Consider the following 16,417-nt stretch of genomic DNA (forward strand, 5'->3'; position numbering starts at 1 on the left):
TGCCTTGAGCAGCTTGGGGTTAAAATAATAATTAAGTCCCATCCTAGCCCTAAGACAAGACCTACCAAGAAAAATAAAGAACTTATTTATGTATGCTACAACAGCGGCAAGAGTCTTGATAGCACAAGGATGGAAGATTGAGGAAATCCCAACGAAAGAACGGTGGCAAGAAAAACTGATGAGTTATGCAGAACTGGCTAAATTGACATACAAACTGTGGGACAAGGACAACTGTGACTTTAAAATGGAAGCTTTTTACAAATTATCTAAAAAGACAACAAAATGAACTGGACTCCTTGGCAGGGTTTGAATAAACATACATAAGCTTATTGGTTGATAACATGATAGATAGATAACGTAAGGATATGTAAAATTTTATAACATGCAGAGAATAATATGTACTGAGAAATCAGAAAGAGGAGCTGAGGGAAATCTCGGGGGGGAGGGTTTGAAGGGTGGGTGGGGGAAAGGGGGGAAAAACGAATATGATATGTTTTGATGGTATGTTGAAATTGTTAATAAAAATATAATAATAATAATAATAATAATAATAATAATAATAATAATAATAATGTCCCCCTGAAGCATTAGTTCCAGTAGTGATGTATGGAAGTATGGAAGTGAGAGCTGGACCATAAAGAAGGCTGATCGCCGAAGAATTGATGCTTTTGAATTATGGTGCTGGAGGAGACTCTTGAGAGTCCCATGGACTGCAAGAAGATCAAACGCATCCATTCTGAAGGATATCAGCCCTGAGAGCTCACTTGAAGGACAGATCCTAAAGCTGAGGCTCCGATACTTTGGCCACCTCATGAGAAGAAAAGACTCCCTGGGAAAGACCCTGATGTTGGGAAAGATGGAGGGCACAAGGAGAAGGGGACGACAGAGGACGAGATGGTCGGACAGTGTTCTTGAAGATACCACTTGAGTCTGACCAAACTGCGGGAGGCAGTGGAAGACAGGAGTGCCTGGCGTGCTCTGGTCCATGGGGTCACGAAGAGTCGGACACGACTAAACAACAACAGAAGCATTAGTTCTGGAGAGCTGTTCCCCAATGTAACAGCGGTTGTGTGTGCAATTTGGATGTGATAAAATTTGGGAGACAAATTCAGCTCAGAAGTCCCACCCTTTCCTTATCCGTCTTTTACTTACTCTGACCCTATGCTGGAAGCAACACACAAATCAAAATATCCGTATCAGGAGTGACTGCCCGCTCTTCTGATTACCCAGATTCCCAGCTGGCACTGGAAGGAACTAAACCTACTCTGACGGGCATCACTTTTCCTGCCAGGCTTATCTCCTGTCAAACCATGCTCATAAGAGCAGTTTTAAGTTCTAGGCAAGGGTGCCAACTGGATGCAATGGAGCCAAGAGATAAGCATGAAGTGACATGAAGACAACATTTGTTTGCTTGCTTGTACTAAATTGGAAACCTGCAGAGCTATGGAATTCCTGGGGAAGATGTTGGGCATGCATTCCTTAGCGTTTTCAGGTCTTATTGTGATATCTTTTCCATACTGGGGCATATAGGAAAGTGACATCTCCACCGTTGCAAAAGCTCGTTAATGATGCCCGTTGCATTCAAGGCCGTTCAAATTCTGCTCCCTGGTTGGTAGAAGAGAAATGCGAGGGGGACCCTTTGGCAGAATTTCTGCAGAAGGAGGGGAATTACTCCAACAATTTCTCAGAGGTTGGTCGCACTGCCACACCCCAGAAGAGCCTTCCTGAATTAGGCCAATGGACTCCCATTATATGCGACTATAGCCACATTCACACCATACATTTAAAGCATTGTGATACCACTTTAAACAGTCGTGGCTTCTCCTAAAAAGTTGATTGGGAAGAGGAATTGATTGTGAAAACCACTCTAAGAAGAAGAAGAAGAGTTTGGATTTGATATCCCGCCTTTCACTCCCTTTAAGGAGTCTCAAAGCGGCTAACATTCTCCTTTCCCTTCCTCCCCCACAACAAACACTCTGTGAGGTGAGTGGGGCTGAGAGACTTCAAAGATGTGTGACTGGCCCAAGGTCACCCAGCAGCTGCATGTGGAGGAGCGGAGACGCGAACCCGGTTTCCCAGATTACGAGACTACCGCTCTTAACCACTACACCACACTGGCTCTCTGCAGCTGTGGAGAGGAATTCCCAATAACTCTCAGCACCCTTAACAAACTACATCTCTCATAATTCTCACAATATGCTTGCTATATGCTGCCTCCAGGATCAGAGCCAACATTTCTATCAATACAAAACACTGGGGATAAACATTGGGGCAATGGAAGGCTATTACCTTCACACTTTGCTTGTAGGCTTCCCAGAGGTATCTGGTTGGCCACTGTAGAAAACAGGAGGCTGGATTATTTAGGCTTTTGCAGGACTCTGATTACTGGCTTGCTTGGACTACATCCCGGGCTCTGACCCCACTGGGACATGACTGGATCATGCAAGCATGTTCATCGCTTCTTTTTATCTTTGACAACTCAGATGCAATTCACTCATTCATGCCGTCCCTTGATGTATATGACCTTTGTCACACAGGGTGTACTGTTCATATAAGTAGAGATGTGCACACGCGGCCAAGATTTGGCTTATATCTATAATAAAAAAAGAAAAAACCCACTGATCCATTTCAGAGCTACTCTTTGCAATCTATGGACTTGGTTCCTTAGCTGCTGTTCATAAAGCAAGATTCTGTATTTTCCCTTCTACTTTAATGAGGAGTTTAAGCCTGCCAAATTGTAGACAAATAGGTCCAGAGATTTCTTGTGTAGGACATAAAAAGCATTCATTTTCTTCCATTATCCTTTATGAAGTGGGGTTTTAAAACCCAAATTAAACATTTGGCTGGGAGAGAGAGACATTTGCAGGCTGGCTGTCCCCTCACCTTACTGCCAGGCTGCCCCCCCCCCTCAAACACACACTTTCTGACAACTCCAGATCACTCTGGGCAGCATTGATGGGGCGATCTGGGGCTGCTTCACTCTGTTCTGCCCAAATCTAAAGTTGGCCATTATAGTTTCCTTTCTGGGATTCAGCTGGAACCAGTACTTGATGCCGCAAACGGGCCGTTCAGATGTTGCTAATGGGTCACTGGCAACTTTGTTGTTTTTTTTTAAAGAAGAAACTTAAGGGATTTTCTGCAGAAAGGGTAAATTTTGATTAAATTCAGACGGGGGATTCCGGCTGGCATTTTGATGCCAAAGTCATGTGCGGATGCTGCGCACTTGCCTGCGTGAGCAGCACTGATCCCACAACAAATGCCCATCTGGAAGCACCCACAGAGACAAGGCAACTTATCTCCCATTTGCAGCGGCAGAAACCAATGAGCTAAGATGAAACCGTTGAGAACCCCGAAGGTTCCCTCTCTCCAGTTCTATTTTTGGCACAAACGTGACCTTTTCCCTTGTTCTTCATGCTTCAGAAAGCAAGAGCCCTGCCTGCAGGCGAGACAACAATTGACACATGTGGCCCAGACAGTGTAAACTGACAGGGGTAGGGAGCAAGCAGAGAAGGGATGAACTGACTAGGGCCCAGTAGCTGGAAGCCAACTGGCAGGCTGGACAGCTTCTGGGAACCGATGAGGTGCACAGTGCACGGCAAGCTCTGTGCAATCTCATTTATGAAAAAGGGCTTTGGGCAAATCCAAAACACAGAAAGCACCGCCATCAGGAGCCCTAACAAAAGGAAGGACAACTAGGAAAGGATTAGGTTGGCGGGAACTTCTCCAGCGAGATTTCCCAGAGCCTTCAGGGCTTCTGCTTCTGGTATCTGCAGCCAGCTTATAAGCCGATCCTGTGTTTTACACACCATCTAATACAAAAAACAGGCTCTCTTTTGAGAAGCTTCAGAAAAGGCACACTGCTCATGTCGTTGCTGTCTGCTGAATTTGATCTCCTTTTATAAATCTTCATGATGGACTTGCTTCAAGCGTCACAGCGCAGTGAGCTCTGCCTTGAGCTGTTGAGTGCTCCCTTCTCTTCTCTTTCGTTCCCTTTCCCTGCCCTCACTTCCTGTTGTATTTGACTCCTCTTTTATCTTACTTCTCATGGGCATAAGGTTGGGCACTGTGAGAAAAGGGTGGGCCTTTGGAATGAATCAGCAGGACTCTTCTTAAAGGCAAAGGGACCCCTGACCATTAGGTCCAGTCGTGGCCGACTCTGGGGTTGCGGCACTCATCTCGCTTTATTGGCCGAGGGAGCCGGCGTACAGCTTCCGGGTCATGTGGCCAGCAGGACTAAGCCGCTTCTGGCGAACCAGAGCAGCGCACGGAAACGCCGTTTACCTTCCCGCCGGAGCGGTACCTATTTATCTACTTGCACTTGATGTGCTTTCGAACTGCTAGGTTGGCAGGAGCTGGGACCGAGCAACGGGAGCTCACTCCGTCGCGGGGATTCGAACCGCCGACCTTCTGATCAGCAAGTCCTAGGCTCTGTGGTTTAACCCACAGCGCCACCCGCGTCCCAGGACTCTTCTTACATTCTCCCAATTGCAATGGCCACCAGAGATCAACAAAACAACAACAACCACAAAACGATGAGCACTCTTCACATGCTTCTGTCATGCAGAGGGCAGGCACAGTGAAAAGGACTGCAGGGCCAGGCCCTCCCCCCAAGTCAAATTGCTCCTCCTGCCCTTGTGATGCTCAGCATAAATTCTGCAACAGGGAGCAGGGCTGGCTCAAGACATTTTGTGTCTGACATGAAGGCAAGATGGCGCCCTTCCCCAAGGCACATTCAGAAACAAACTGGACTGGTAGTTGAATCTTACTCCAAAACTGGTGAAAGGGAGTGCTTTTTTTGAGCCGAAGCGTGCTGGCACATTTCAGGTGGGTGCCATTGCAGGCTGGTGCTCCCACAACCCACTTCTTGCCTTTATGTACTTCTGAGAAGCCCAAAACAAACGTTTCCAAGTCAATTTGGGTGGCCAAATTCTGTGCGACTTTTAGTTCCCTAAAACTTAGGGAACAAGCTGTACTACCAAAACGACTAAGGTTTTAAATGACAATTTTAGTGATCAAGATTTAATATATATATTTTAACTGCCGCTATATCTGAATTGTCTCCATTATACCCAATTGCAATTCAATGTATTCCTGTTGTGTTTTATGATTTTCCTGATATTGTAAGTAAGCCGGAACTGATCTGTGACCGTAATAATAAAATTCATTCCAAGTTGAAACAGAAGCTGGCTGGCGTGTCGGAATCCACACTCTGTTTTTACACCTATGACTCCACCGAGCTCCTAGCCACGATTGGTCAAGCTATGGGGCAGGGCCAATTCACTTTTTCCTTTCTTCAACCCATCTCCTGATAGCAGTGATGGCCTCTAAGCTTTTCAGCCAGGCCACTACCATTGCACACACCTGTTTGTGAGAGGACCCTTCCCAGCTGCCCTAGTTACCTGCCTGAATCTAGGAGAATGAGGGAGGTGGGAGACGCATTTATTTGACCTGTGCCGAAACCAGGGGTGACCCCCAAACCAGCTAGGGAGACAGCTTGGTATAATTTTTAGCACCTCTGCGGGTGGTGAATGCAGCTGTTGTCAAACTGGCATCTGTTCAGGGCTGCCCTGAGTTGCCCAGTGACTTAAGTTAACAACTTCATGGTGAATTCCGGCACCTATTTTTCTTGGGAAAAAAGCACTGCCAATGGAAGAACTGCACTTGAGGGCAGCAGAGGGTTCTGGGCACTCATAGATCTTGTCACTCCCCAACTTCCAGTATCAGCCGCTGAGGCAGCTGTCTCACTTTGCCTTATCATAGGGCTGGTTCTGCCGGGAGCAACACACTCCCGCAGCATGAAGCTTTAGGGTGGGGTCCCAAGTAAACAAAACTTTTCAAAAGTTTTTATCTGCTGCAATAGGACCTCATTTTATTGATTTTGCCATTTTTAAGGGTTTTTTTTTCCTGGGGGGAGGCATAAATATTTGGAAGCAATGACATGGGGTGGAAACTTTCTGAAACGGCAGATTTTGATTGTCACACACAGGAAGAACAAGGATATAGTTTGAGTGCCTCACATGTGTTTTATAAATCACTTAATGTGTCAACATGAATAGGAGTTATTAATATTGCAGTTGTTGTATAAGGGATTATTATTTTGACCGGAATGTAATTGAAATTAATAAGATTTTGGAATGCAGAAATAATGAAATCATCAAACCATCAATTCTAGCATTTGGGGGTCCACCTAAATTATATAATTTGGTATTTGAACGATTGGTATTAGTAATTGTGTTATAATTTGGCATTGTTATAATGAGGCTATGATTGGACTGTAATTGAAAACTAATAAAATTCTTATAAAAAACAGCAAATTTTGCACTGCTTTATTTTTCCTCTTTAAATTTTTTTGATCCATTTTATAAGTTCATGAGCAGGATTGCTAACTGTAAATGTGACATTTGGCAAGCTTGACAGTTTCAAAGATTTTAGCTTTCTTTATTAAATGCAAGTAAAACAAACATGCAAAAGTAAACCACTCTCAAAGGCATGAGAACATTTCCCAAAGCAATGTATTTTAGAAAAGGAAACTTTTCCAGAAAAGCAACAACACATCCCTGCTTGTAAGCTGCTGGGAGCGCCAAAGATTCCAATGATTCCCTATATTCTTTTCAGCGCTTGCTTAAAATATTTTTGTTCAGGCAAGCAAGGAAACTTTTCCAGAAAAGCAACAACACATCCCTGCTTGTAAGCTGCTGGGAGCGCCAAAGATTCCAATGATTCCCTATATTCTTTTCAGCGCTTGCTTAAAATATTTTTGTTCAGGCAAGCAAGCCTATCCAGACACGCTGGTGTTGATTTGCTTTAATACCTGTTTAGTTTTCTGCTGGTTTTAATTGTTTTTAATTACTTGTTTTTATAGATAATGTTTATTACTTCTTGTAAACCACTTAGAAGTTTTGTTATGATCTGGTGGTATATTATTTTTGTTAAAAATAAATAAAAGCAACTGGAGAGTGCAATACGATGGATCCCCCAATCAGTGCTTTCCCCCCTTTAAGAATGTTTAGGGGTACTCTGATTCCGTCTGAGACTCAGGAAACCCATGACAGAAAATGAGGCCGCCATTGGGGGTAACAATGGAACTGACGATTCACTGTGCTAGAGAAGAAACTAAAAATCTAATTTTTAAAAGTTTCTTCTCCCGTTAGATTCACAAAATGTTTAGGCGCATGTGTACCCCTGCGTCCTCCCAGAAAAAAAGCACTGCCCCCAATAATGTATACATTTCTATTTTTAGACTCTCTTTCTGAGGGCAAGAGGCAGGGAACAGTTGAGGAACAAAGCAAAATCCCACACAGGATACACCTTCAAAATGTGCACTACAGAGGAACCAACAATTGCTTCCCATGCCTGAGTAAGTTTAATAAATAATAATAGCAACCATACAAAATCCAGTCAAACAGGAAAGTCTCGACTCTAGCAAACCCTAATGGTGGGAAAGACACCAGGAAGTTTCCGAAATAATAGCTTAAAAATTATAAAGACAAGCATAGCATTTATTTATAAAAAACCACACCATACAAATCTGAAACTATAATATTAGATGGGGAGCCCCTGACCTGCAGGCTACACAAAGCCTGTGGTGTCAGCCCACAATAGCACCTCCATCCCTTTGGGCAGTGGAGACCAACAGTGCACAATCCCACCCTTTTTTCTTCCTCTCAGGTAGACCAGGTGAGGTGCCACTGTTGCAAGGAACTCTGTTGAGCTTTGGGATGGTCCTGAGAGTTCATGCTGCCCACAACACAGCCTTGCCTTCTGGCTTAATCGACAGCAGAGGTTACAAGCCACCATTTGCAATTTCCCACGATGCCCTTGAGTGCCCAATGGACCACCACCCCCAGGGCATTGTGGGAAATGTATAAGGGTGCCTCGCAGTCTCCCGGGCTCCTAGCGTAAGGAATGATAAGAGATGGTGCCAACATCAGCGGGCCCTGATGGGGCCCTGGGACAGCTTGCTTGCCATTTTAATGCAGCACCAGCAGGAAATGGATCACGGCATTTTACACTAGAGGGAGCCTTCACATAACATCAAATCCGCTTTTCAGCCAGCTGCAGTGGTGAAATGGAAATCCTACGTCAACAGCAAAATTCAGGTGCTAATGCATATGTGTGTGAGCGAATCTCGTATCCAGAATGCATGAATGATCAAATCAATACAGTGGTGCCTCGCAAGACGAAAAGAATCTGTTCCGCGATTCTCTTCGTCTAGCGGTTTTTTCGTCTTGCGAAGCAACCCTATTAGCGGCTTAGCGGATTAGCGCTATTAGCGGTTTAGCGGCTATTAAAGGCTTAGCGGCTTAGCTGCTAAAAGGCTATTAGCAGCTTAGAAAGAGGGGGAGGGAAGCAAAAAAAAAATCGCAAGACTAGCAAGACGTTTCGTCTTGCGAAGCAAGCCCATAGGGAAAATCGTCTTGCGAAGCAACTCAAAAACGGAAAACCCTTTTGTCTAGCGGGTTTTCCGTCTTGCGAGTCATTCGTCTTGCGGGGCACCACTGTATTTGAAACACCAAGCAGTTAAAAACAACAGCTGGTTATAAAAGCATATAATGTCTGTCTGTCTGTCTGTCCATCTCTCTCTCTCTCTCTCTCTCTCTCTCTCTCTCTCTCTCTCTCTCTCACACACACACACACACACACACACACACACACAAACTTAGTAAAGCAGAATTGTTTCGGGCACCACAAGTAAAATTGAAATCTTCACAAGGATCTTGACACCAGAGTGCCAGCATTTAATTTCTTTTTCCCCCTGCAAGGTAACACCAAGCTAAATTATTTCCTGCTGCTTTATCAAAAGCTAAACAAATATGCTAACTTTAGTTCTTTTCACATCCATCTTCCTCAGAAACTGAGAATTGTGTCAAATACCTGCTTAAATATCCAGCCCTGCTCTAATATGGGGTTGCATCCGACACTGAACTGCTGATTCAAAACAAAACATTGCCAAGAGGCATCTCAAGCTACTTGCCTTCTGCTTCATAAAGCAACGCCACCCAAAGTCCTGACATCATCATGTTTTGCATTTCCCAACTCCCACTAGCCAATGGTGTGGAACAAGGAGTAGGAAGTGCAGAGCATGCGGATGTCAGTCGGAACACAGAGGGAGTGAGGCTAAATACAATTTGAAGAAAACCAACTAACTCCGAATGGCAGTGATGCTTTCAAATGGGCACAATGTGCAGGTCAGCCCATGGTGAGCTGTTGGGGGTCCGGCTCCGCAGTGGCGGGTTACCAAATAGGCACCACTTTTTAGGGATCAAAATAATATCGATTGGATCTTGATCATGATTTGGTTTGTTTTATAACATCAATAATTGTTAACATTTATTTCGTGAAATAAAATCGGCTTATTAAAATGGTTGGTCGGCAAACTTAAAAACGTATTAGGAGATAATTTGCGAGGAGGCCCCCCGAGATTTTGACTGCCTAGGAGCTTCCACAGGGTTTAATCCTGCACTGAGGCTGTGAGACCTACATCCATGGGGAAGGTACAACTCTGCATGTGCAGAGGGAGGCATCAGTATCTAATCGTGGCTTATCACAGTTCATAAACCAACATTAAACCAGAGTTTCCTGGTTCAGGTGTAATGGAAAACTGTGGTTTAGGGCTAATCCAGACTTCATTTTGAGATGAATTTCTAGGTCCAGTTCCAGACTTTAAAGCTCTATGTCTGAAAGTGTTCTTTTCTTTTCTTTTCTTTTGGTCCTGGTGCTTTTCTTGGTGCAACCTACATTTTACAGCTGATTTGGAGCCAACGGCAATTGGAATTTTTATTATATTTTTTGTGTGGATTGCCATTTGCTCTGATTCAGCAGTAAAATGTGGGTTTTCCCAGGGAATGTGCCAGGGCAAACAAAACAAAACAACCTTGCTCATACACTGAACTTTAAAGCACAGGCCTGTGTCTGGAAGCACAATGCAAAAGGAAGTCTGGATGAGTGAGCCCTCGGTGCAGGATAGAGATGTGATAAAGATGGAGCACTGTGCATGGTGCTCACCCAACACATCACAAACATCCCAGCGCAACCACAGTTTGATCTGGCCAAAGGACAGCTTCCTGTGTCTCCCCGCCTACCCCCCACTTTTCTTTCAGGATTTCCTCATTACCTTTCGGCCCTTTGAACAGTTTGATTTCGACAACAGTCTCCAGAATAGGTCTCCTCCGACGGACGTAGAGTCGCACTATGGAGCCAGCTTCCTTCAGGGCCTCGACGGCTTTGCTGTGCGAAACTTCGGAGACGTCGACTTCATTCACCCGCAAGATGCAGTCGTTGACTCTGGAGAGGAGGAGGACAATGTAACAGAGAGACTGAGCCTTCTGATGCCAAACCGAGAAAGAGATTCACTGGAATATTTTCTAGGGAATGGCAAAGGCATTGATAGACCATGATAGATACACCCCATTTGCATAAGAACAAATCAGATCTTTCTGAGGTCCCTTTGGCAGTCATTTATAGATGTGTTCCCTTCACCCCCCTGCCAAAAAAAATCCCTTCATCCCTTTGTACTCAGCGTGTTTCTTCCCAGCACTATTAAAAAGAAGGCCCTTCCGTAATGAAATTGTATTGAAAGGCACCCTGCTGCACGCTGGAGTTTTACTCCATAAGGAAATTACTTATTGAAATTAATACACCTAAGGCCACCTTGGTTCTCTATTCAACACTTGATGGCTTTCATCTCAATCCAGCAATATGCCCTTTGCTCATTTAAAATGTATATTACACACACGCAGACACTGTTCATGGCTCCATTCCCTTTTTATTTTTTGGCATATAAAATAAACGAAGCGCTAGTATGGGTTGCCATATTTCAAGAAGCGACGATCGGCACACAAAAGCTGTTGGGCTCTCTCTTTTTTTGTGTGTGCAAAATCTCAACAACAACAACAAAGCTTTTAACCTTTTTTGGGGGGGGAATCACCCCAAAAATAAACAATTCCAATATAGGCTGCCATATGCCTGGACACCATGTTCGATGGACAAATCGTGGCTATGTATCCCAGATGTATGGCAGCCCTAAGTACTCATATCTTTTATTCAAATGCTGTGTGTGCCAGTGCAAAATGGCTGTTAGTGCAGCAAAAAGAGAATTGATGATAGGACTGCCTAGTTCATGGTTGATACTTAAGAGATGGGAGGAAGGGGAGGAGGAGGAAGAGCAGAAGCAAAGGATTTGTGGGAGAAACATTAGAGACTGTATGTCTCTTAACATGAGTTGCTGGTTAATTACAAGTGGGTAACGTGATCTTGCACCTGGCTTGGTCACTGTGGGAACAGGATGCTGGACATTATGGGACATTGGCCTGATCCATTAGGCCTTTCTTCTGTTGCATAACTCTAGGACTACAGTGGGGCAATTTGAGATATAAGTGCAGTTATTAAATGAGTTTTTCCAATAAACAAAACTGAACAACTTATTCTTCGAGAGTTGGCAAACTGCAGAAAGAGATTCCCTCCCATTCCCTCTTCTGGAATGTTGTTAATAAGTTTTTAATATGAAATAGATGTTTATTTGTTTTTAATTTAATGCAAGAAATCATTGGGGGATTTCATTTTGTTAATATTGTCCAGGAGCAGGGAATTTTTCCAACATTGTCTTACAGAAGCACCACACCATTTCCCACCTAAGATTTTCCCAGTCAGCACTGTTTTGCATCCTCCACAATGCCCCAGGCATAGCGTCATTTCTGGAGCATCGTGAGGGGTAATTTTAAAAATAAAATAAAAAATGGTTCCACATTCCACAAAGCAGCTCTCAGCTTTTGAAAAGAACGAGAAAAAAGAAATCACCAGAATTTGCCTCCCTAAAATGTCCTATGAGTAATTTCAGCTCGGCTCTAGTTAAGACACTTCAACCACTCCCTCCCAGGGAGGCTGTTTAACACCCTCTTTTCCAGTTTGAACAGGATTTCTTCATTCTTATGCGCTTGATGTGCACACCCATGGATGCAAAATGCAGGACGAGGGTAGTGAGCAGCTGAGATGGTTGAAGGAAGGTCACCACCTTTGCCTCTTGGGGGTGGAGCCATTTTGCCTGTCCCTTGTCTTGCTTGGGAGTGAGTCAGTAGGAGGAGCCAATGTTGCTGCCCCACCCCACAAAAAACCCACCTTGCACAGATGGCATATATATTGATAGTCATGTTCATAATAAGCAGACAAGGAACATAGGAAGCTGCCTTATACAGAGTCATATCATTGATCCATCCCACTGTAATTTTGACACTGCCTGGTAGTGGCTCTCCAGGGTTTTTCAAGACAGGGAACATTTCCATCCCTCCCCGGAGATACTGGGAATTGAACCTGGGACTTCTGCATGCAAGGCAGATGCTCTCCCACTGAGCTATGACCCCTCCCTCAATAAAGGAAGCTACCTTATACTGACAGCATCTTTAAAAGCAGAGACATCACCTTGCCATCAAAGGCCCGTATAGTTAAAGCTATGGTTTCCCCAGTAGTGATGTATGGAAGTGAGAGCTGGACCATAAAGAAGGCTGATCGCCGAAGAATTGATGCTTTTGAATTATGGTGCTGGAGTTAGCACTACAATGCATCCCACCCTATGGGTAGTATTCAGTGCCAGTCCTACTTGGAGTAGACACACTGAAGTTAATAGATATGGCTAACTTAGGCTCTTTCGAATTATGGTGCTGTAGGAGACTCTTGAGAGTCCCATGGACTGCAAGAAGATCAAACCTATCCATTCTGAAGGAAATCAGCCCTGAGTGCTCACTGGAAGGACAGATCCTGAAGCTGAGGCTCCAATACTTTGGCCACCTCATGAGAAGAGAAGACTACCTGGAAAAGACCCTGATGCTGGGAAAGATGGAGGGCGCAAGGAGAAGGGGATGACAGAGGACAAGATGTTTGGACAGTGTTCTCGAAGCTACCAGCATGAGTTTGACCAAACTGCGGGAGGCAGTGGAAGACAGGAGTGCCTGGCGTGCTCTGGTCCAGGGGGTCACGAAGAGTTGGACACAACTAAACAACCACCTTATACTGAGTCAGACCATTAGTCCATCTAACTCCATATGATCAACACTGCTTGGCAGTGGCTTGCCATAGTTCCACAGAATCAGAATTACAGGTTTGTAGAATTTCAAGGGACCACAACAGTCATCTAGTCCAACCCCATGAAATTCAGGAATCTTTCACCCAACCTGGGACTTGAACTCACAACCCTGAGATTAAGAGTCTTGTGCTGAGCTATCCCTCATGGGATACTCCCAGCTCTAGCTGGAGATGCCAGTAATTGGACCTGGGCCTTTCTGCATGCAAAGCACTGAGTTACGTTCTACCACTAGGGAAATAAATCTCCCAGTGAAACTACTACTGCAGTATAATCTTCTCATTGTAGTTGGATAGGGGTGGGGTGGGAATGGAGGGCTCATTTCTCCGGAATGAACAATGCATGATTAGAAATACTTCTTAGACGGCAGATATTGCAGATGCACAGCGAGTGGCAGCGGCAGCTTTGAGAAAGTACTTCCACTCCTATTCAGAAGATAATGAGCCTCACTAATAAAACACACACTCTATGCAAAATGATGGAATTTTTCTTTTTTATTGACAAAGGAATTTCAGTTCAGCAGAGTGACTCATGATCTGCTATGCACTAACGTTGGAGGAGCAGGTAGAGTTAAGAGAGCTGAGGTATGGCATTCATTTCCTCCTCCCCAATCTTCCCGTCTAACCACAGCTGCCCCAAACAGCAATTTTGTTGCTGTGCAGTGAATGCTAATCATCACTGTCCATCTCAAGAGCTGAAGTTCAGGCTCAGCTACATTTGGCTTGAGTGTCAGATATCGGAAGACCTCTTTGCTTTAAAGACACAGGACCGTTCTATGCATTACATGCAGCAAACCCAGGGTTGCCCCCAAGTGTACATTCTGCAGGGAGCCCCAGCTATAGCCCAGGTTCCTGATACAAATACCTGATACACAACTGCAAGAGGCTGTGCTTCACATATCACCTAAATCTGGAGTGCACTCTTTGGTATGAAGGCCGGCAACATCAACCTTGCCATGTGGGAAGCCCTTGCAGATGACCGCAGTGGCTGGAGACAGGCAGTCAGGTCGTGTACAGGAGCATAGCTGTCAACGTTTCCCTTTCTTTAAGGGAAATTCCCTTATTCTGAACAGGATTCTTCACAAGAAAAGGGAAAAGTTGACAGCTATGTACAGGAGTGACCAGAGGAGAAATAACCACTTGGAGGAACACAGAGAGAAGAAACACCATGCTACGGCCTAGGACTCTCGTACCTACGGGACCGCCTCTCCTGGTATGTCCCAGGGAGGAGCTTATGGTCTTCAAACAAAAACATCCTGAAGGTCCCAGGCCACAGAGAGGTTAGGCTAGCCTCAACCAGAGCCAGGGCTTTTTTGGCTGTGGCTCCAATCTGGTGGAACACTCTGTCACAAGAGACTAGGGCCCTGCGGGACTTGACATCTTTCCGCAGGGCCTGCAAGACAGAGCTGTTCCACCAGGCCTTTGGTCAGGGCACAGCCTGACTCCCTCCTTTGGCAATCTTCACAGAACTTTAGCCTAATGGTTGTCATCGAGTTGAATTAATTTTAATGAAATGATTTTAGAATATTGTATTATTTTATTGTTGTTAGTCGCCCTGAGCCCGGTTTCTGCTGGGGAGGGCGGGATATAAATAAAATTTATTATTTATTATTATTATACAACTGCAGCGGGACAACCAGATTCCTTTATCTTCCCCAGATCATGAACCCAACCCCACCCCCCAAAAATCTGCTCCTTGGAAGGCTATAGAGCCCCTCTGGAGCAGATAGAGAGTGTAGTGGGGAGCAGAGAAACCCGAAGTCCCCTCAAACAAGCAGATCTCTATTATGCAAGTGAACAGACATTGCTGGATGTCATCCATAATTTCACAGTTTGCACATTTGTGTCAGTGAAACACAAAGAAGGAAACCGGCAGGTAGGTGTCAGTGAAACAGGTTGGTAAGAACCAGTATTGGGGACAGATTCAGCAGACACCAGAAAGCTATACACCAAGGGAGGGAGAACACAGTACTTTGCACTCAGGTGCAGTTCAAGTGCAAAGAATTAATAAGAAATGGCAAGCAGAGAGGAAGATGTTAGCAGGACCAGGATGTGATGGCAGATTCCTGCCCCTCCTTCCCATTTGCAAGCAGCCAGCAGAGGAAGGAATCAATGACCTTCCCCCTTTGTCTTTCCGGATCTGAGAAAAGACCAAAAGGCTAGAAAGAGGGCTCTACTTACTCCTTCTTCCTGGTCTAAGCAGTTGCTCTCTGTTCTCTGAGCTCTGGAGAATGCAAAGTACTCAAATCCCTCAGAGGAGTTTTCAAAGATGCTGCTCTGCATAGCAGGTGGGCAAGGGCAGCGACAAAGCCTTGCACAGAACACAGGTCCCCTTCAGGTACAACTGAGGGAGGAGGAGGAGAGCCTCACTTTTCGTTTAAGAAGAAAACGCAGACGAAGAAAAAGAGCCCTTTTCGGTGTCTGCCACCTGTTAATCCAAGCCCCAGAAAAGCCGCTCGCAAACTACTCAAAGCAGGTTCGTGTTGATGCAGGAAAACCGGTTGCAACACATACCTCCCCAAAGGCCTAGTCCAAATTAGGAGTGTTGCAAGCAACTTTCATCTCGCTCTCGCTCTCTCTCTCTTAGTACTAGACACACACATGCACACTAACAAATTAAAGAGTCACAACAAGCCTGCCAGCCAAAATTCCGCCCATTTTCATTTTTAAAAAATAAGTTGGGAAGAGACATAATCACTGTGAAGCAAGAGGATTCTCCACCTTTCGAGAAGGTGGAGAAGGGAACTGAGAAAACTCACTTTGCAACCTCTTGTCGAAACATGCAAAAAACCAAAACAAAGCCACACCCTTCATTAGTGCATTTGTCAAAGCAAAACATGCCAAATTACAGCGTGCTGCAAGGAATGGCACTTTGGGTCTCAGCAGCGAGGACGACCACACATTGTTACAAACTACAGAGGAAGGAGGTTTTTATGGACTTCCAACTGGTTTAAATTAGGGTGGAACATCTAGCAAAGGGGCAGGGGAGGGAAAAATCAGTTTCAGGAAGAATAATATGGAAACAGCGAAATAGCTTGTGCAAGGAAGAGGGGCAACGCTTCTTTGTTGCTGCAAGTGGAACCAGGGAAGGAGACATAAGAAGATAAAAATGAACACTTGATGATACCCAGCTCCACCTCTCTTTTAAATGGGAACCAGTGAGGGCAGTGAAGGTCCTGTGTGAGTGTCTGGAGATGGTTGGAGGATAGATGGCAGCTAACGGATTGAGATTGAATCCTGACAGGATAGAAGTATTGTTCTTGGGGGACAGGGGGCGGGCTGGTGTGGAGGACTCCCTGGTCCTGAATGGGGTAACTGTGCCCCTGAAGGACCAGGTGTGCAGCCT

The 16,417-nt window shown here is 44.9% G+C and overlaps 1 protein-coding gene across 27 annotated transcripts in view; it reads right to left on the reverse strand.

Moving 5' to 3' along the window:
* DLG2 (discs large MAGUK scaffold protein 2) overlaps positions 1-16,417 on the reverse strand; it is an 891,570-nt gene that overhangs the window by 212,970 nt on the left and 662,183 nt on the right. For all 27 annotated transcript variants that reach the window (XM_053385482.1, XM_053385478.1, XM_053385484.1 and 24 more), the window contains one exon: positions 10,115-10,284. In XM_053385482.1, coding sequence (XP_053241457.1) covers positions 10,115-10,284 — 170 coding nt within the window. The remainder of the gene's footprint in view (positions 1-10,114; positions 10,285-16,417) is intronic.

This window comes from Podarcis raffonei, chromosome 4, assembly GCF_027172205.1.
Source record: "Podarcis raffonei isolate rPodRaf1 chromosome 4, rPodRaf1.pri, whole genome shotgun sequence".
NCBI classification, from domain to species: domain Eukaryota; kingdom Metazoa; phylum Chordata; class Lepidosauria; order Squamata; family Lacertidae; genus Podarcis; species Podarcis raffonei.